Source organism: Topomyia yanbarensis, chromosome 3, assembly GCF_030247195.1.
Source record: "Topomyia yanbarensis strain Yona2022 chromosome 3, ASM3024719v1, whole genome shotgun sequence".
Taxonomy (NCBI): Eukaryota; Metazoa; Arthropoda; class Insecta; order Diptera; family Culicidae; genus Topomyia; species Topomyia yanbarensis.
The window spans coordinates 236,598,252-236,620,746 of NC_080672.1; the positions used below are offsets into that span (position 1 = coordinate 236,598,252).

The 22,495-nt window shown below is 36.5% G+C and overlaps 1 protein-coding gene across 1 annotated transcript in view; it reads left to right on the forward strand.

The window, feature by feature from the left end:
* LOC131689710 (translation initiation factor eIF-2B subunit gamma-like) overlaps positions 1–22,495 on the forward strand; it is a 142,117-nt gene that overhangs the window by 92,984 nt on the left and 26,638 nt on the right. The window contains exon 2 of the mRNA XM_058974989.1: positions 9,059–9,202. Within this exon, the coding sequence (XP_058830972.1) occupies positions 9,059–9,202 (144 nt within the window). The remainder of the gene's footprint in view (positions 1–9,058; positions 9,203–22,495) is intronic.

Consider the following 22,495-nt stretch of genomic DNA (forward strand, 5'->3'; position numbering starts at 1 on the left):
AATTTACTTCAGAGTCTCATCCTCCAGGATTTTTTGTGCTTGGGTTAATAAAAATCGAAAAAAAAAACATTTTGATTGACTGCTGAGGTCACTCCACATATAAATGGCCTTGACTAGCTGCATCAGGACTCGTTGCCAGGATCATAAGGATCTGTTCTGTGTATTGGTTGTATCTAGAATTTACTTCAGAGTCCCATTCTCCAGGATTTTTTGTGCTTGGGTCAATAAAAATCGAAAAAAAATTATTTTGATTGACTCCTGAGGTCACTCCACATATAAATGGCCTTGACTAGCTGCATCAGGACACGTTGCCAGGATCATAAGGATCTGTTCTGTATATTGGTTGTATCTAGAATTTACTTCAGAGCCCTATCCTCCAGGATTTTTTATGATTGGGTTGAATCAAATCGAGGTAAAATCACACCAATTCTGTTTTAGCCATAATTCATAATACTGGAGTCACATTTCAAATTTAAATCGAAACGACTTCTCCATATCAGCATTTTTATACAAAAACCGGTTTGTTTCGAGCTACGCAATGTCAGAAATAGATACAATTACGCCTATAGTTGGGTAGAAGTGATGTCTCTTGGTGGATGGGCCTTGGTGGATAACTAATCGTACTAAAAATTTAGAACAATTTTGCTTGGAGGATGAAACTTGGTGGATAACAAAACCGATCTTAAAGAGTTATTAACGTTTAAAGTTGGATAGTGCTGCTTAACATTCGCAAAGGATGTACTCTGCTTATCTCATGTATGTGAACCACGAGTGAAGGTGGGACGAAGTTATTAAAAACTCATATATCTCTGAAACGATGAGACATAGAAAGCTATGATGTTCCACAAAGTTGTAGAGGAATAAAAGGACTTTTTGGTTTCACTGGAAAGTTTTAGGATTTCTCCGCAAGGTGGCGGTAGTGAGACAAGCAATTTAAAGGGAATACTCCTATCTATATAACAGTAAGAGATGGAGCATTTGAATGTTCTACAAAGTTGTAGAGTAGCAAAAAATATTTTCTTTTCTCATTTGAATAATGGAGAATTCTATCACATGGTGGCGCCAGTGATCAAAATTAATTCAAGGTAATACTCCTATCCATACAATGGCAAGAGATAGTGCAATCTGATGTTATTCGAAGCTATATAGTATTTCAAAGGCTTTCGTGTCTCATTGTAAAAATAGAATTTAGGCCGCTTAGTGGTGCAAACAGCATAGAGTATGAATATATTGTAATACACCTTTTGAATGTTTTCTAATTTTTTCGAATTTTTACTCCTATTTCTTGTGCAGAGATTCTTTTATTATACATAACATGTTACAAAGTTTTCTTAAGACTATCATGCTATGATAAAACCTATATTCTTAAATTTCTTCGTAACCCCATTTATATTTCTCCTATTGCATTCATTTATATAGCATTTTTAATTTTTTATAACTAACTTTAAGAGCGCTCTTGTCTCAGAGATGTCGTGTATAGTGCCGCGCATCAGTGCTCGTTTATTACCTCTCGCAGGATAAGCGTACACAATGCGCTGTGAATCCAGTTAGACTGGCATTGGTTGCACGATTACAGGGCTGATAATTTGGTGATAGGTGAGAACTACTAGAGTCATTCGAATGCCAATTAGTGACTTTTTCATCAAATCTAGCCTCACTTATAACTTAGAAATAGGCTGCTCGAAATATATTCTGTTTTCTTACGCGGACTACAGGGCTTAAGTACTATATTGTGCTAGAATATTGCCAGCCTGGGATAAATACCTAAGTAGGCTACAATCCAATTCGCACTGTGCTTCTATTATATTCAGCATCCCCCTTTTTTGCAAATAAGCAAAGCGTGCATGCCAATTGCGCCACCTGCCCACCAGATCATCAAATCATCAGATATTTGAATTTTGCTTTTGCAGATCTTCTAGAATGGGTGGATCGTCTCGACAGCTGGGTATTTTATGCGGTTCATCGCGCATATTGCTCGCTATCGCCGGAGGAATATAGTGTATGTTGTTGTCGTCGGTGCTCGTTGGTCGCCTCAAGGCGTGCTATGTGCTGCGAACCCAATTCAAATGATATTGGTTATACGAGTACAGGACTGATATTTTGGTAGTAGGCAAAGGATACTACGCCCATTTGAAGACCCGATGGTCAATTTTTCGTCGTATCTGATACCACACAAAACTTCCAAACTGAACAATTCAAATCAATACTTTGGAATTGTAGGCCATGTGAGGTCATAGAAATAAGGATTACCATTCCACAGTGGTCCAGAATGTAAATTTAGCAGGAATTTTGAGATTTTTCTAAATCTAAACAACTTAGCCTTAATAAGTCTTTTGGAGAAGTTTTCGTAGTTTGTGGGTTTCTTCTTTTTGTTAAAAAACAGATAGGGTAATTGTACCAAGATAAAAAAAAATACTTAATTATTATTCCAGCTAGAGCCAGATAACCTTCAACGAAGTTGTAGAACGACACATCTTGGAAAAGTTTGCTGAAGACATGTGAGCTCTACCTATCATACTTTTCATTTTACAACTTATACTTTTATTTTAAAATTGAAGGTTAGGGTGTTTCTTAGTGTTTATCAGAAAAACTGTTTTAGTCAAATAACTTTTGCGGTATTGATTTAAAAGTGAAGTAGTCTACAGACAACTTTAAGATTGTTTTAAGAAAAATAACTTGTTTCATGGCAACTATTTACATCTGTTTCATGGCAACTATTATATCTAACTATTTTTGCTGATGAGTTATGTGCACTTTTTCGCCAACAATAACAATATCACTCATTGGGGCAAACAAATAATAATTCTTTTTCAAGTATAACTAAGGTCATTACTAGAGTTATAATTGAGCAAAAAATAACCAATACGTTATTTTCTAAAAGTTCATAAAGTTGATTACAAAATTTCTATTTTTGATATTATAAGTTCTTATATCTTTTGAATAATAGAACCTAGCGTTTTAATGTGGGTGGTTCTAATTTTTTAAAATCTTAAAATTAACTTTTTAATGGTTTGAGATAGAGCTTCGTAGAAAATAAAATTTTAAAAAACTTGGTCGAAGACACTGGAACTCTATGTCGTGTATTTTCCATTTTACAAGAAATTTACCAAAAAAATAGGATGTTTCTTAACAAATGGTTTTCTTTATATAACTTTTGCAGTTTTAATTTTTCATAAGGATCACGTAAAAAAAACTTTCATATATTTTGAAGGAGAGCATTTTGTCTCAGTGTACCGAACCTCTAGCATCTCTCGTTAGAAAGTTATATATACTTTTTACTAAAAATAAACTCTTTTATGAGTAAATATTGCAAGACGTAAAAAATATTGTATTTGCCATTTTTGCGATCTATACTACAACGCATGCTATATCATATGACAACAACGGTATTTAATGTTAAGTGTCCTCATCGAAGATAATGCTATATGAAAAAGTTATATTTTTTATAAAAAAGTTCTCATACCTTTCAAACGACAAATTTTTGGTAGTTGGAGTTTTAAAGAAAATTATGCACCTTAAAATAATCTTGTACCCCTGTCCATAGGGTACTTTAGTGTAAAATGAAAACTTCTTATAGAAATAAAACCGTTTTTAAGGAACACCTTGCAGCTTACATTTGGATTTGTCGGGCAATGGAAAGTATAAAAGCAAGAGCTTGCGTGTTTTAAGCAAATTTGGCTAAAATGTGTTGTTCTACAACTTCATCGATAATAGTCAAGCTCGTTCAAAAGTTTCATTTTAAATATTGCTAAAGTTAGAACCACCCTAGATTCTGTTTAAAGAAAAATAAAGGGCTTGTAAAGTATAACAACTTTGCCAAACATATTGTAAGGCTAATAATCATTGAACTTTAGCAAAAAGATAAAATTCCTGCTAAATTTACATTCTGGAGCCCTGTCCATTCCAAAGTACTAAGTAACTCAACAGTGACATTATTTCTAGGACCCCAAAGTAAGCCAATAAAAGTGTACTTTTTCGAAAATTGTACCGCTGCGAAACCCATTATACTATGAAGTGCTGTTCCGTTTTTGTCGTGGCAAACGACTTATCAAAATTTCGGGATGAAAGTCGTGTAAGGTTTTGAACGCTCATATCTTTTCATATCATACTGCATGGAACTAATCAATTTTCGGAATTTGTCGAAAATAAGTTCAACAATGTTGTATAAAATTTTGAGGTATGTATGACGTGCATTAATAACGAAAATCTGTTTTGAAAAATCTTTCGAAAAAAACTACTTGGAAATGGGGAAAAGTTTCAGCTCATCTCGGTCTGAGCCTTCAATATGATGCACCAACCGGACACTGAAATGATGAGAAATTGTAAATGTAGGTCCGCTACAGTTTTATTTCAATTTTTTGTGTAGAGCTGTTTAGAGCGTACAGGGTTCTCCAAGGGCTGTACAATACCGGAAAAAAATATTTGTGAACTGTACACGGCTGGTGGATGAATCAATTTGTGTCGTTACTTACTACTAGCAGAGGAAATTATTATCATTTCTGATAGAGAGTAGCATGTACGTCGAAAAACCGGATTTTAAACACCCGCCCGTAACCAGTTCGTGATTCTTTACTGTTAACTTCATGCACCAAGCCGAAAAAACGGATTTTACAACACCCAACTAAAACCAGTTCGTGATTGGTTACCGCTAATTTCGTGCACCGAACCACACATCTTGAACAAAATAATTGAAATTTTAGTCGGTTTCTATTAGTGGACCTAGTTGAATAACCGGAGACTACATTTCAACATTTTTCCTGCATTCGTGAACGTTTTTCCTAATAAATCGCTGTTTTAGGCTTATAAAATTGTATTAAAAAATTCTCATCTACAAAACAAACATAAAAAAGGAATTGTTAAGGTATGAGAAAAATTAATTACGATCAATTTAAAAAAAAATAAAGACAGTCGGTTAAGTGGTATTTCAGGAATCGTGATTTCGAGATAATCGAGTTTAAAATTACCAAGCGCAGTGGTAGTCTACCAAGCGCAGTGGTAGACGAAGCACGCTTGGAAGCGCTGGAACTTTCGATCTATTTCTCGGATCTCTATAAAATTTGAAAAAATATTCCCAAGGAGTTGTACTTTCCGATAAAGTAAAAATAATTCGATTTCTTGAAAAATAAAAAAAAGGTATGTAACCCTTTAAGCTTCATACACACAGTATATATGCGTCTTTACTCCAATTTTAATAACAAGACACGAAAGCCTTTGAAATACTGTATAACTTCGCAGAACATCACATTGCACTAGCTCTTACCATTGCACTACCCAAGTAACAATTAAAGTTTTATAGCAGGCTATAGGTGCAATCTAGGTTTTATGAGTGGCTATAAAACCACCAGAAAACCTAAATTGTTACTAGGGTATGGTCCCAAAGCTGTATTTAGGAAGACAAAACTGTTTACGCCAAAACCGTAGTTTTAGATATATAGTATCTTCGGTAAACTTTGTTAGTACTTTCTTGCCGATTTTTTTATATTAGTTGAATTAGGGTGGTCCTTCTGGTTAGGGTGTTCAAAGTATCAACTTCTTAGATATGTAAAATTCAGCTACATAATGTTCTAAAAAGTTATAAATCAATCAAATTTAAGCAACTTTTCTTAAGAAATTATGTGGCTATCTCTAATGGTTCATGTGTTATATTTTTTGCAATATTTAAGGTGGGGTGGCTCTTTAAAAATTGGTTTTCTATTAATATCATTTTATGTGTTAATTTCTCGCTAATACTTTGTTCTAGAGGTTTTTAGAACTTTTGTAAATACACATTTTTGCCAAGACGATGAAGTTTCTATCTCTTTTGTTTGCATAGTTACAGGCGATTTTCAAAACAAAAATGGTTTTTTTTCAAAGCTATATATCTTTCAACATTGCAAATGGACTTTCAATCTTTTAATTTCATTTGAAAGATCGAAACTTTTGTAGTTTTTGGTGAAAAAACTGTGGGAGCGTTATTTCTGTAAAATAAATAATTAATTTTTGAAAATGGTGTATTTTTCAACAAGAATCGTTAATAACTTTTCAAATAGACGAGATAATAACTTTGTTACTTCAGCAAAAATATTCGCCATACAAAGTTCTAAAAGTGCTGCAAACAAACTATTTACAATAAATCAATGTATGAAGTGAAAAAATGAGAAATAGTTATTTCAAGGGGTCACGTTTTCAACGTTCAATCTCTTATGGTAAAATCAACTGAGAAATAGTCATTGAGTGTGATAATACCGAATGTCATGGCAATTCTATTGGATTTGTAAACGTTTTTGAAAGAACAATCTACCGTTCATCTAAATAGTACAGTGGGTTTACAGTAGTGTTAGCTGCAAACTATCGTTAATTCTAAATCGGCCAACAAAAGTCATCTATGCTCACTTTAGTAAATCCTTTTTGGTTTGGACTAGTGCTCAAAACGAGTGCTAGAAAGAAAATGTTTTAGTTCACGTCTTGTTATCTTAAAATAAAATCTTGAAACGAGTTTGTTATTCATAGCAGCGGAAATTATTGTATGCTTTTCCAACATTTATGCAATGTTTGAAAGTATAAATTAATTATCGACTATAATGACGGCTGTGGGTAAGTTAAAGAAAGATTCTCAATTTTTTGTTGCTTCAAAACAAATAAAAGTAAGAGGTCTGAAAATCGCTAACCGCGAACTGGTAAAATAACTCATAAAGCATAATTCCCTAGCATCTATATAATGCATGATGACGGTACTTGCTTTATTGGTCCCGTAATAGATAACTTTTATTTGGAGTTTACTATAGTATGCTATTAACACTATTGTGAATTCACGCTAACATGTAGTTGTACGGTAAAATGTTGTGTTTTCAAACAGTGTCACATATTCAATATATTTTCACTATAACACACATTGACTATTTCTCAGTTGATTTTACCATAAGAGATTGAGCGATGAAAACGTGACCTCTTAAAATCACTATTTTTCATTTGTCACTTCATACATTGGTTTATCGTAAATACTTTGTTTGCAGCACTTTTAGAACTTTGCACGGCGAAGATTTTTGTTTTGAGCTTTGAACAAAACCATTTTTGTTTTGAAAATCGCCTGTAACTATGAAACAAAAGAGATAGAAACTTCATTGCTTCGGAAAAAATGTGTATTTACAAAAGTTCTAAAAACCTCTGGAACAAATTATTAGCGAGAAATTAACACATAAAAAGATATTAATAGAGAACCAATTTTTAAAGAGCCACCCCACCTTAAATATTGCAAAAATTATAACACATGAACCATTAGAGATAGCTACATAATTTCTTAAGAAAAGTTGCTTAAATTTGGTTGATTTATAACTTTGTAAAACATTACGTAGCTGAATTTTACATATCTAAGAAGTTGATACTTTGAACACCCTAACCACAAGGACCACCCTAATTCAACTAATATAAAAAAATCGACAATAAAGTACTAACAAAGTTTACCGAAGATACTATATATCTAAAACCAACGGTTTTGGCGCAAACAGTATTGTCTTCCTAAATACAGCTTTGGGACCATAGTGCATTGTATGGATAGGAGTATTACCTTGAATTAATTTTGATAACTAGCGCCACCATGTGGTAGAATTCTGCATTTTTCAAATGAGAAAAGAAAATATTTTTTTGCTTCTCTACAACTTTGTAGAACATCCAAATGCTCCATCTCTTACCGTTGTACAGATAGGAGTATTCCCTTTAAATTGCTTGGCTCACTACCGCCACCTTGCGGAGAAATCCTGAAACTTTCTAGTGAAACCAAAAAGTCCTTTTATTCCTCTACAACTTTGTGGAACATCATAACTTTCCATCTCTTATCGTTTCAGAGATATATGAGTTTTTCCTAACTTTGTCCCACCTTCACTCGTGGTTCACATACATGAGATAAGCAGAGTACGCCCTTTGCGAATGTTAAGCAGCACTATCCAACTTTAAACGTTAATAACTCTTTAACGGTTGGTTAGATTGTCTTGCAGTCTTCGACAAACTTGTTCAGCATACCTTCAAAAGCTTAACTCCTTCCTAGGTCAGTGATCGGAAGTTTACAGCGACATCTAGCGGCGATTTTGTGAACTGCGAGTGTTTCCCCATACATTTTGGCCAAAAAACCCATACAAACTTTAAGCTCTTTGGGGGAGGGGTTAGAGTTAACCGATTTCGCTCAAATTTGAACAGTGTCATTTTTTCATGATTTGGAACAACGCTAACGGGTGTAGATTAGTGATTTCAAAAATGGTCGTTTTATTGTCACCCTAATATATATATATATATATATATATATATATATATATATATATATATATATATATATATATATATATATATATATATATATATATATATATATATATATATATATATATATATATATATATATATATATATATATATATATATATATATATATATATATATATATATATATATATATATATATATATATATATATATATATATATATATATATATATATAGGGCGTATTTCCTGAGATGATTACGCCTTTAATTGGCTTAGTTTTCGATAAAAATACATTAAAAAATCAGTTTGGATAAGGATTTTTTTTTTTTCAAATAACTTTTTTTCCTTTCCCTACTTGAATTTTTGACGGTAGGTAGGGAACATAATTACCTATCCTGGAAAGAAATTTCATCCAAATCAAAGATGTTTTGTTTGTAAATCGACTTTAAATTTTCAAATTGGTTTTTTCAGTGTAGGAGTCGATGAAGAATTGATTCAAAATTTTTAATTGAAAAATTGGACTAATTTTGTGAAAATCACTCCTACAACCTCTTTGTAGGATTTGTCATTTTAAGACTACAGCAATTTGAAAAAAATGGTAAAATAGTTTGACCCTTTTCAAAAGACAATCTAGATCATTTTTGAAAAAAAAAACAAAGTATGCAAAGTGGTTTTTTGTGACAAATGTACAGCAAGTTTCATTAAAATCTGACAGGGTGCTGCTGGCATGTGTTCGAGTTGACGCGAAATTCGCCTATAATAGAACAATGTCGCTGTTTTATTACAAGTAAATGACAACTTAATTTGTACATCTTCTAATTTCAGAGCCCCAATTTCTCCTCGTTAAAAGGTGAATTACTACCGTTTATTGTGAAAAAACAAATGTCAACAAGCACAAATTTACCGGCGCAATCCGACAAACCCATTTCAGAAGTTAATGTCAATGTTAACATGAAGGTTGTTTTCCAGGTACGTACCACCTTCATTGGTGAGTTTTTAACATTTGATTTAATTGTTTATGGTTCGGGAAAATTTTAGCCATTTTTTATACTATACTTTTACTTTTGATTACCCCTATATTGCGACAGATAGCTCAACAACTAAATTTGATGCGGCTTTGATCCTTTAGAATGTTGATAATAGTTTATTGTCTCTCTCTCTGAACTAAATCTATTCAGATACCGGGGTGGGCGTAGCGTAGTTGGTAAATCGATTGCCTTGTACGCAGCGCACCTGGGTTCGAGTCCCGACCCCGCACATAGGGTTAGAAATTTTTCATAGGAGATTTTTCTAACCCGAAGAGGCGAATGACCTTAAGGTTAAAACCTCTATAATCGAAACAAAAAAAAAAAATTCAGATACCGTATGGTAAGCTGCGGGTTAAAGTATCTCAGCAAACCATCGATCCACTAAGTTTTTGCTTCCATGTCGTAGAAGACGACAGAAACAGGAGTCCCTATGTCAAGGTGTTGCTCTGAGCAAAAACTGAAGGATTGAAGACTTGAAGAGACAGAAACAAGTAGACGAACGGAGTATAATGGGTATAAAGGAACTTGAACTTGCTGTGTCAGGCAACACGGTGGATATTGGTTTTTCCCAAATTGTGGGATGCAAATTATAGTCATTATCAACAAGCTTAGAGTTTCCCGGTTACTTAGCTTTTTGTCTTCTGCAGCGCAGTAGTCAGGATCTTTTGGCATTAAATGCGAATCACCTGAGTCTGCGGCATGTCCGGACAAGCGTAAAGTCAATTTAATGACCTATGCTGTCGGAGCCGACAAAAAGTTAAGTCACGGAAAACTTCCACCCTAAGCATTGTGCGACGATGAAACTCATTGAATGAGTTAGTTTTTGCCCTCACTAATTGCCATGCCGGGGTGTTTTATTTCATCGACTCTTGTGTCTGCCTCAACAAGTTGTGCATATAGTCACTGTGTGTTGATTGAACACGGCGTCGGCAGGTTTCACCCAAAGCTGCTGTATGGATCCCCATCGCGGTACATTTTTTCCTTTTTATTAACGACTTATAGTGAGTCAATCTTTTTCTTTTTTTTATATTGTAACGACATATAATTAGCAAGGGACTTGGAAGGTGAAGTATTTTTCAAATATTAAGAGCTATAGTACTCAAGGGAGAGCAAGGATTTGAAGTAAGAAAGTTTAGAAAAGCGTGGAGTAGGGTCAATGAACAAGCTTAGAGTTTCCCGGTTACTTAGCTTTTTGTCTTCTGCAGCGCAGTAGTCAGGATCTTTTGGCATTAAATGCGAATCACCTGAGTCTGCGGCATGTCCGGACAAGCGTAAAGTCAATTTAATGACCTATGCTGTCGGAGCCGACAAACAGTTAAGTCACGGAAAACTTCCACCCTAAGCATTGTGCGACGATGAAACTCATTGAATGAGTTAGTTTTTGCCCTCACTAATTGCCATGCCGGGGTGTTTTATTTCTGTTTTGTTGAGGCAGACACAAGAGTCGCATTTAATGCCAAAAGATCCTGACTACTGCGCTGCAAAAGACAAAAAGCTAAGTAACCGGGAAACTCTAAGCTTGTTCATTGACCCTACTCCACGCTTTTCTAAACTTTCTTACTTCAAATCCTTGCTCTCCCTTGAGTACTATGGCTCTTAATATTTGAAAAATACTTCACCTTCCAAGTCCCTTGCTAATTACATGTCGTTACAATATAAAAAAAGGAAAAAGATTGACTCACTATAAGTCGGTAATAAAAAGCAAAAAAATGTACCGCGATGGGGATCCATCCAGCAGCTTTGGGTGAAACCTGCCGACGCCGTGTTCAATCAACACACAGTGACTATATGCACAACTTGTTGAGGCAGACACAAGAGTCGATGAAATAAAACACCCCGGCATGGCAATTAGTGAGGGCAAAAACTAACTCATTCAATGAGTTTCATCGTCGCACAATGCTTAGGGTGGAAGTTTTCCGTGACTTAACTTTTTGTCGGCTCCGACAGCATAGGTCATTAAATTGACTTTACGCTTGTCCGGACATGCCGCAGACTCAGGTGATTCGCATTTAATGCCAAAAGATCCTGACTACTGCGCTGCAAAAGACAAAAAGCTAAGTAACCGGGAAACTCTAAGCTTGTTCATTGACCCTACTCCACGCTTTTCTAAACTTTCTTACTTCAAATCCTTGCTCTCCCTTGAGTACTATGGCTCTTAATATTTGAAAAATACTTCACCTTCCAAGTCCCTTGCTAATTATATGTCGTTACAATATAAAAACTACAAGGGGCAGCCCTATGGGGTTGCACGAACTGTAGACGTAGGACTATACTACTTAATGTAAAATATTTATTTTCTTAGTACTTAGTATGTGGGAAAAAACACCCGGACCGGTGAAGAAAAATCAAATTTTAGACAATATAATCACATCTCATGTATAGAACAAGCTTTCTAGTTGCTCTCAAACAGATCCTAAAAGTTCAAACACCCATGGATAACCCCAAGTTTGTAGATGTGTTTCGATGCCGCAGGATTGTAAAATGGTTAATATTACGTCATGAAAACTCAATTCTTCCGTGACAATTTTTTTGCCTGCAAAATGCCCTGTGTGTATGCAAAGCTTATGATTTGTTGGAATATTAGCATTGATCGGAAAATGCTTTCAACGCTGCGCATTGCATACATACAGGACATTTTGCAGGCCACCAGAAGCTGTTCATTTTACCACCGCCACATGTTCATTTTACCCACTCGCTATAAACATGTCTCATTTTTGGACATGTTTAGAAATCAAGAATCATGTTTGAAAAAATGTGTTTATGACGAAGTATTTTTACCAGATATGTACAAAACATGTCTAACAAGAAACATAAGGAGATTGTAATATCTCATTCACTTATTAGTTAGAAAATAATGACTTTGCTTAACGTGTTCATTTTACCGCCAGTACCCCTACCTACCCAAGCGTACAATGCAAAATGAGTCAACGCTGATGATGATGGGTAGAGCGAAAGAGACAACTAGTACCACCACGACACTATTAGCGCATTTCACCAAAATTCCACGCGGCCTTTCCCGATTGAAAGGAACGGCCGCGCTTAGCCCATCTGTCATAATATCGTGATTTTGCATAGCGAAGGGCTGAATGATTTTGTTCCAAAAAACAGCCCTGCGTTATGCAACACTTTGTGCAGGTTGATTATACCAGTTGAAAGTGGGGCCAAATTCACAAAGTTCCGTAAAATTCCTTTTAAATTACAGAATTGATAAAATTGCTTAGATGAGCGAAACTAATTAATCAAATCCTGTTTTAAAAACTGCCCTTGCGTTTAAACCAAAATGGAAAGCTTATTACTACCACTACATTACTTAATTTCAAGCGCAAATAGCAAATACATGTGCTAGTTAAACCAAAAATTTACTGGCAACATTACAGCGGAATTTAGGAAGCAGTTGGAGCGGTCGCCTGTTGGACGACACAGAGTAGCGTCCCTCCACAGCCAGTGTAACGGACTTCTAGCTCAGCTACATTGGCTGTAAAAACACAGCGCAGTGATCTGCTTCACCAGCCGTTCAACAGGGAACTGAGCGTGTCTGGCCAAGCCCGTTCTTTAAATAGTCGATGATGACGTCATTCTTAGAAGCGTTGCACGCAGGGTACACTAATCCGTCGTACAGGGCTTGGGAAGCGCTGTCTTCTGTGTGTAAATGCGCGATATTTTGACAAGGTTGTATATTATTTAATTTTTTAATGCTATGATATCAAAAATCTTTGGGTTTATCTATTGGAATCTATTCTTAGAAGTATTTCGGGGCGATTTGTGCAAAAAATTTGAAAATTTATCGTGAGATGGCTGAATTATATGCGTTTAAAATTGGATCACTTTTCGTTACATACCATTTTTGTAGAATTTGCAGAGTGCACCCCCATATCGAAAACAAAGACGTAGTCCTACGTCAAAAAAGGAAAAAGATTGACTCACTATAAGTCGTTAATAAAAAGGAACAAATGTACCGCGATGGGGATCCATCCAGCAGCTTTGGGTGAAAGCTGCCGACGCCGTGTTCAATCAACACACAGTGACTATATGCACAACTTGTTGAGGCAGACACAAGAGTCGATGAAATAAAACACCCCGGCATGGCAATTAGTGAGGGCAAAAACTAACTCATTCAATGAGTTTCATCGTCGCACAATGCTTAGGGTGGAAGTTTTCCGTGACTTAACTTTTTGTCGGCTCCGACAGCATAGGTCATTAAATTGACTTTACGCTTGTCCGGACATGCCGCAGACTCAGGTGATTCGCATTTAATGCCAAAAGATCCTGACTACTGCGCTGCAGAAAACAAAAAGCTAAGTAACCGAGAAACTCTAAGCTTGTTCATTGACCCTACTCCACGCTTTTCTAAACTTTCTTACTTCAAATCCTTGCTCTCCCTTGAGTACTATGGCTCTTAATATTTGAAAAATACTTCACCTTCCAAGTCCCTTGCTAATTATATGTCGTTACAATATAAAAAAAGGAAAAAGATTGACTCACTATAAGTCGTTAATAAAAAGGAAAAAATTATCAACAAGTTTACAGCAAGCTTCCTTGCTGATCGGTCGATTTGTCTCAAACGTGTTTAAAATCGAAGTTTGCTCGCGAACAATATCATACGTTTTTGCCTTTCTCATATAAAGAAAGGCTATGCAATCACTGTAAAAATCGACTTTTAACCGAGGCCCGGAGGCCGAGTGTCATACACCATTCGATTCAGTTCGTCGAGATCGGCAAATGTCTGTGTGTATGTGTGTGTGTGTGTATGTGTGTGTATGTGTGTGTGTCATTTAAACTCACAATTTTCTCAGAGATGGCTGAACCGATTTTCGCAAACTTAGTTTCATCTGAAAGGTATAACGCTTCCATAAGCTGCTATTGAATTTTTAGTTGATTCTACTTCCGGTTCCGGAGTTACGGGTTGAAGAGTGCGGTCACGCAGCAAATTCCCATATAAACTGGTACCACCATGATGTTCAACTGATGTAAAACATATTAAAATTGATGTAACATTACTCTAGTTTGCGGGTCTGGATCACTAATGATCAATCAAAGCAGCTTTGACCACATTGGCCACCTATGGTTCATGACGCCCCCGGGGAACCCGCCAAGTTCCTAAGCTAATATCACACCCATTCCTCAACGATTTCTCTACCGATTTTTACAAACTTGATTTCAAATGAAAGATACAGTAATACCATTGACTGCTGCTGAATTTCATTCGGTTCTGACTCTTGCTTCCAGAGTTACAGGGGTGTTAGTAAGGATACACTGGAATTTCCTATATAAATCGGTACAATCGTAATACCTCAGAGGCTAAAAACTATTGAAATGGTCACTAAATTACTTCTAATCGCTGATCTAGATCACTGATTGCCAATCAAACATTCTATCGACGATTCCACAATTAAAGTCACATCGGTTCTTCGGTGATTACTGAACCGATTTTCTCAAACCAAGTCTCAAATGGAAGGAAGCCTTGCCCTTACACCTCCCTCCTTCATCACTCCCCTCCCCTTGGACCACCCCCACGCCCGCATTTCCTTCATCCACTCCGTATACCGAAATAAGATGAAGGATTTCTGACGCATCCTCAATTCCCACTCTACTAACCCCCCATTCCCACCACTTTCAAAGCCATTCCACCAACATTTCAAAATATAATCACATGAAGATAACATTGAACTCCTGCTGATTAAGCTAATTAAATATTATTTTTTTGCCTTTCTCATATAGAAAGGTTATGCAATTGCTCCAAAACCGACTTTCTAACCGAGGCCCTGAGGGCCGAGTCTCATATAACATTCGACTCAGTTAGCCGAGATCGCAAAATATCTGTGTGTATGTATGTGTGTATGTATGTATGTATGTATGTATGTATGTATGTGTATATGTGCGGATTTGTTAACAAAATGTTCACATCGGTTTCTCGGAGATGGCTGAACCGATTTTTACTAACTAAGATTCAAATGAAAGGTATAATATTCCCATAGGTTGCTATTGAATTTCATTTTCAACCGACATCTTGTTCCGGATTACGAGTTGAAGAGTATGGTTACAAAACAAAATTTGTTGATTTGTCCACATCGGTTTCTCGGAATTTTCTGAACCGATTTTGACAAACTTGATTTTAAATGAAAGGTCCATCAGCTGCTGTTGAATTTTGTGTGGATCTGAGTTCTGGTTCCTGAATTACAGGGTGATACGTACGATCACGCAGCAACTCCCGATTCCAACGAATTCCGCGATGAATGTAAAAAGGTGATTTTTTTTCAAAATGTATATTAGTTTCTCGAAAATGGTTAGACCGATTTGATCAACTTAGTCTCAAATGAAAGGTGTTGCGTCCCCGGAAACTGATATTAAATTCATCTCCTTCCGGCTCCGGAGTTACGGGTTGTGGAGTGCGATCACATAGAAAACTACGATTCAAACCGATACCGCGATGAATGCAAAAAGGTGCTCTTATATATACTTTCCAAGTGTAAGACATTTCCATAATGTTATATTGTACGAACCAGGTATTAAATCATAGTTTGGAGAAATGAGAAAGGCACAATTGCACCTCTAGGTGGATTAAAACAGGTTTTGCTTTTATCATCGGTGTCCGAAGCACTGTGCGATTGTCGCAGCGGTGCTATTCCACGATGCGAGAAAATACATTCCGCGTGGACTACTCGAAATTTCTGAAGCATCCCTCCCACCATGTGATTCTGAAACTCGTCGGGAAGAAACTCGGTCTCACTCGAGAAAACGTGCTCCAAATCCAGCCAAGCAGAAGGCTGGGATGTACCTTTGTAAAGGTCAACAACTTCTCCCTAGCAGAGAGGACCTTCCTGAAGACATCGCCAACGAACAAGTCTCTACCTTCCTCGCCGAATTTGGTGAAGTGCTCAACGTTCGAGACCTGCGGGATAATCGGTACGGCGCTTTCGAAGGCGTGAAGACCGGTGTTCGTGTCGCTCGGATGGTGGTGAATAAGAACATCCCTTCTCTCATCACTATTCAGGGAGAAGAAATTGCCGTTGCATACAAGGGACAGCGGCAAACATGTCTACACTGCCACGAATTTGCACACATCGGCATCCCTTGTGTGCAAAATAAAAAACTGCTCGTGCAGAAACTCTCAGCAGACCAATCGTACGCAAACAAGATGAAAATGTTCGTACAGCAGAAAAAACCGATAAAGCCGAACCAGCCCACGCCGAAACCGGCCGATTTACCACAACCATCGGGATCAAAGCCCTCGACACAAGATTCGATGGCACTCGGTCAACATGCTCCAAATCTCCGAGAAACCATCGAGACACGATTTTCAATTGCATAACAGAAAAGCACCATGGCTCCCCCCGCGGCACCAGGTTTCACTCCTCAAAAACCTTCAGTGGGCATAACCCCAACCGGGTACGTCGTCACACAGCGCAAAGTTGATGGTAACGAGACGGACTGCTCGCAAGCATCTCAAAACTCGGCATCTAGCAGACGCTCACGAAGACTACCGCCGGGTAAGAAAATGCGGCATGGCGAAGAAGACTTTACCTCCACCACCGAACAAGCAAGCGTCCAGATTTCGGATGAGGAAATGTAAAAATGGTGGACTACGTCAGCTGTAATATAGGAACCATAAACATCAACACGATCACCAACACAACAAAACTTAACGCTCTCCGCACATTCGTTCGCTCGACGGATCTCGACATCGTGTTTCTTCAAGAGGTTGAAAACGAACAACTCACTATTCCCGGCTATAACGTCGTCTGCAATGTTGACCATGCTAGGAGAGGCACAGCAATTGCTCTAAAAGAACATATTAAATTCTCAGACATAGAGAAGAGCCTGGATGGGAGACTACGCGCCCTCCGTGCAAACAACATAACACTGTGCAATATATATGCCCCGTCGGGTACGGCCCAACGTGCCGAGCGTGAGCGATTTTTTAATACAACAATCGCCTACTACCTTCGTCACCGCACCGAACACACCATCTTAGCGGGGGATTTTAACTGCGTACTGCGGTTATGTGATGCGACGGGGAACAACTCTAGCCCTGCTCTACAAGCCACCGTTCAACAATTGCACCTTCACGATGTCTGGCAGCATCTCCGATCACGCGAGATCGAATATACGTATATTACGCACAACGCTTCCTACCGGCTCGATCGTATGTATGAGAGCACAGGCCTCCGAAATCAGCTGAGATCAACAGCGGTCCATGTCTGCTGTTTTTCGGACTATAAAGCCGTCACTGTGAGAATTTGTCTTCCTCTCTCGGACAGACCGCAAGGTCGCGGCTTCTGGTCACTCCGTCCCCATCTTCTAACCGCTGAGAACATCAACGAGTTTCAAATACAGTGGCAATACTGGACTCGTCAGCGCCGAAACTTCCCATCGTGGATGGAGTGGTGGTTGTCGTGTGCCAAGCCAAAAATAAAATCTTTTTGCCTTTCTCAATAGAAAGGTATTGCAATTGCTCTGAAAACCGACTTTTTAACGAGTTCGGCAAATGTCTGTGCGTGTGTATGTATGTGTGTGTATGTGCCTCTATGTGTGTATGTGACCAAAAATGTAACTCATTTTTCTCAGAGATGGCTGAACCGATTTTGACAAACTTAGTCTCAAATGCAAAGTGCAACGTTCCCATAGGCTGCTATTGTATTTCTAATGGATCCGACTTCCAGTTCCGGAATCACAGGGTGGTGAGCACGATCACGCAGAAAATGTCGATTTTAATAAATTCTGCAATGAATGTATAAAGGTGAAATTTTTTTCAAAATATGACCACAACTGCTTCGATTTGCAGTATTAGGTCACTAACATCCATTCAAAGTCTCTTTGGCCACATTGGCCACCATCATCGGTTCTGGAAGCCCCGGCGGAAGTATCCAAATTCAGAGTAACAGTCACATCGGTTTCTCGAAGATGGCTAGACCAATTCAACCAAACTTAGTCTCAAATGAAAGGTGCTGCGAATTTTTTTTTTATAAAAATCGACTTTTTGGGACTTAACCGATTTCGCTCCTTTTTTCAATCCAATATTACCGTGGCTGGTTTTTCTTTTGCAAAATTTTAGAACTCAAATAATGATTTCTTTTCTTGTATGTAGTTGTCAAGTCATGTATAATAAAATTGTAATGTATACATTTGAAAGCTTTTAATAAATATAAGTAACTAAAAAATTCTCATGTTCATGATTGAGAAAGGCACAATTGCACCGCTAGGTGGATTAAAACAGGTTTTTCCGATGGAAATAAAAAATTGCTTTCGATGATTTCTATCGTGAACAACAGCGGCTTTACGGCTTACTACGCCAGGCATACGACAACTACCAAAACAACCGTTCGATGCTCACTACCATCAATCGACTGAAAGCTGAAATGCTCACCCCGCGAAAATTCTCTGAGATGTTTATACGGATCAACGAAACTCATGTGGCGGGAGAACCTCTCTCAACGTACCAGGTAGGGGAACGAGTGAGACGGAAAACAACTATCGAGCACCTACGGACCGAGAGAGACGAAGTCATCGATGATTCGACTACCATTCAGGATCATATGGTTCAATATTTCACCGACCTGTACGCACGTGGCGAAATGGAAGAAGAAGATGGTCCCTTCCAATGCAACAGAGCGATCCCTCAGCACGACCCCGCAAATGAAGCCACTATGAACGAAATGACGACGACTGAAACTCTGACCGCAAGCCGCACCAGCGCATCCAGAAAAAACACCCGGCTCCGACGGTGTGCCAAAAGAATTATACCTACGAATATTTGACGTCATTCATCGCGAACTGAACCTTATTTTAAATGAGGCAATCAGATCAGATGGTGTGATCGTGTTGGTCAAGAAACGTGGTGCAGGGAAAACCTCTCTCGGATCCTTAAGCAGCGTCTCGAAAATGTACTGCGATCGCATTATGTACTAACCGACTCACAAAAGTGCTCCAATTCCGACAAAAACATCTTTCAGGCCACCCTTGCACTGAAAGATAGAATTGCTCAGCTAAAAACAAACAAGCGAAGAGGCAAACTGGTGTCGTTCGATCTCGACCACGCGTTTGATAGGGTGGACCATATAGTTTCTCCTTCGCACCATACATGCGCTTGGATTTAATACTGCGCTGGTTGAGTTGCTCTCTCATATAGCAGCAGTTTCTTCGTCACGGTTGCTGATAAATGGACACCTTTCTGCACCCTTCCCCATTCAGCGATCGGTAAGGCAGGGAGACCCTCTAGCGATGCACCTGTTCATAATTCAGTTGCACCCGTTATTGAAGCGTTTGGAACAGGTGTGTGGAGCAGACGTAATCGTTGCATATGCGGACGACATCAGTGCAATTTTTAGCAGCGCAGACCAGCTGAATGAAATGCCGGTTTTATTCAGGCGGTTCGAACGCGTAGCTGGTGCCCGTCTGAATGTAACAAAAACTACAGCTATTGATATGGGTCTAGCGACGAATCCTATAACGGTGCCATGGCTTCAGACGGACAACAGCATTAAAATCCTAGGAGTAATTTTTGCCAACTCGATCCGATTAATGGTATCATTAAACTGGGACAGTTTTGTCACGAACTTCACAGGGCAGGTATGGATGCACTCGCTGCGCACTCTGGTTTTACATCAAAAAGTGACGCTGTTGAATACATTTATTTCGTCTAAAATGTGATACATGGCAGCAAATCTACATCCGACGACAGCGCACGTGGCAAAGCTAACTGCTACTATGCGCTCCTATCTTTTCCGTGGTTCATGCACAACGGTGCCGATGCAGCAACTGGCGCGCAGTAAAGACGATGGCGGTCTAACTTTGCAACTACCAGCGATAAAATGTAAAGCGCTGCTAATCAATCGCCACTTACAGGAGATCGAATCCCTTCCTTACTACTCTTCCTTCCTCAGCCAAGAAAATCCCTCCGACCAAGCTCTCTTCCCTGTTTGAAAGTTATCCTAGAAAATATTGCGACATTAGTTGTAAATTAATATAAATATTAGATAACCAATTTTAAGCACTGATAAAATGACAAATAAACGTATTACAAAAAAAAATCAACTTTCCATGGTTCGCTTTACTTTATATATATATATATATATATATATATATATATATATATATATATATATATATATATATATATATATATATATATATATATATATATATATATATATATATATATATATATATATATATATATATATATATATATATATATATATATATACATATATATATATATATATATATATATATATATATATATATATATATATAATATATATATATATTATATATATATATATATATATATATATATATATATATATATATATATATATTATATATATATATATATATATATATATATATATATATATATATATATATATATATATATATAATATATATATATATATATATATAATATATATATATATATATATATATATATATATATATATATATATATATATATATATATATATATATATATATATATATATATATATATATAATATATATATATATTATATACAGGGTGTTTGGTTCATGGTTAAGAATATCTCGGGGGGTGATAGACTGCCATATTTGGAGAAAGAAATTGTTCTACACATACCATCAAATAATACAGAGTTATTGAACTTTTTGTGTAAAAAACTTATTTGTCTTAAAATACCTCTAACTTTAAAAGAATATTTTGTATTTTGAATGATTTAGTTCCATTCGAAAGGTGAGAAAATTTCGCATTGAGTGATGCCCTCATATGTTTCAGCTAATGAGTTTAAGTAGCCTTTTTAAAGTAATTTATTGAAAATTAAGCAATTTTAAACGATTTTTCGTTCATTTCTTGAAAATCCTAATAGTTAACCTCATCATTTTAATAATCCAGATTGTTGGTCTTGATGAGCTGCTTAATTCGTTCTTTGACATGATACACTTACCTTTTCTTATTTTCACGATTTTGGGTTATTCAACTTGGATATTTTTATCTCATTTTCACTAGTACCAGCTCTAATTGAAAAATTATGGCACTTATTGTACTTATTTTCTTTTTATTCGAAAGCCAGGAAAATTTTACAGTGAAAAATGTATTAATACCTTTCAGTTAAGTGAGTTCTCAGTATTCTCTTAAAGGTAAATTAGTTTAAAGTTAGTGCTATTATTAGCATTTTCATTAATTCTCTTAAAATAGTAAATAATAAACATCACCGTTATTATCATGGAAATAATGCATCTCAGCAAGTTCTACAGTTCTTTATTTGACTCCATTCAATTATCTCTTTTGGTTTCGACGCAAAATCGTTTTTATCACATCGTTCCATATGCAAAAATAACGATTTCGAACCCACTACATTTGTGGCGAGCTCATGCTGTGTTAACTATTAAATAGCAGTAAAATGAAAAGAGTTATAGACAAAGTGTCAAATAAAAAATTATAGAGAACATTAAGGGGCATCAAATGAACAATAGTAACGATAAATTTTGTTGATTAATAATTAGAATAATTAAAAAACTCTCCAAAAAGTATAAATTTTGAGTTATTTCGTTAGTAAAAAAATCATTTTGTACACTTAACTAAAAGATATTTGTACATACATGATAGGACATTTTCTCAGCTTTCCAATGAAATCTTGTAAATAACGATATAAAGAATATTTTTTAGATTAGAGTCTTTTAAGCACTTGCAAGTCGGTTACAGGAAAAGTATAGTAATGAAATTACAAAGAAATGAGAAGAGATAGAAATATGATGTCCATAAACAAATTATGAATCGTCCTAAAACCCAACTTTTGGATAATGGATATTGCTATAATCATACTTTATTATTTCGAGAAAATGAGCAAAAACCTCCTCAAAACACTAACTTATAACTACTTTACAGCTAAAAGGTAATTAAAACTAATTAACTAAAAGATATGAGACCACCATTGAATAGGAAATGTTCTCACCTTTCGAATGGAACTAAAAGATTTAAAATACAAAGTATATTTTTAAAGTTAGAGGTATTTTAAGACAAATAAGTTTTTTACACAAAAAGTTCAATAACTCTGTATCGGTTGTGATTTGATGGTATGTGTAGAACAATTTTTTTCTCCAAATATGGCAGTCTATCACCCCACGAGAGATTCTTAACCATGAACCAAACACCCTGTATATATATACAGGGTGTTTGGTTCATGATTAAGAATCTCTCGGGGGTGATAGACTGCCATATTTGGAGAAAAAAATTGTTCTACACATACCATCAAATCTA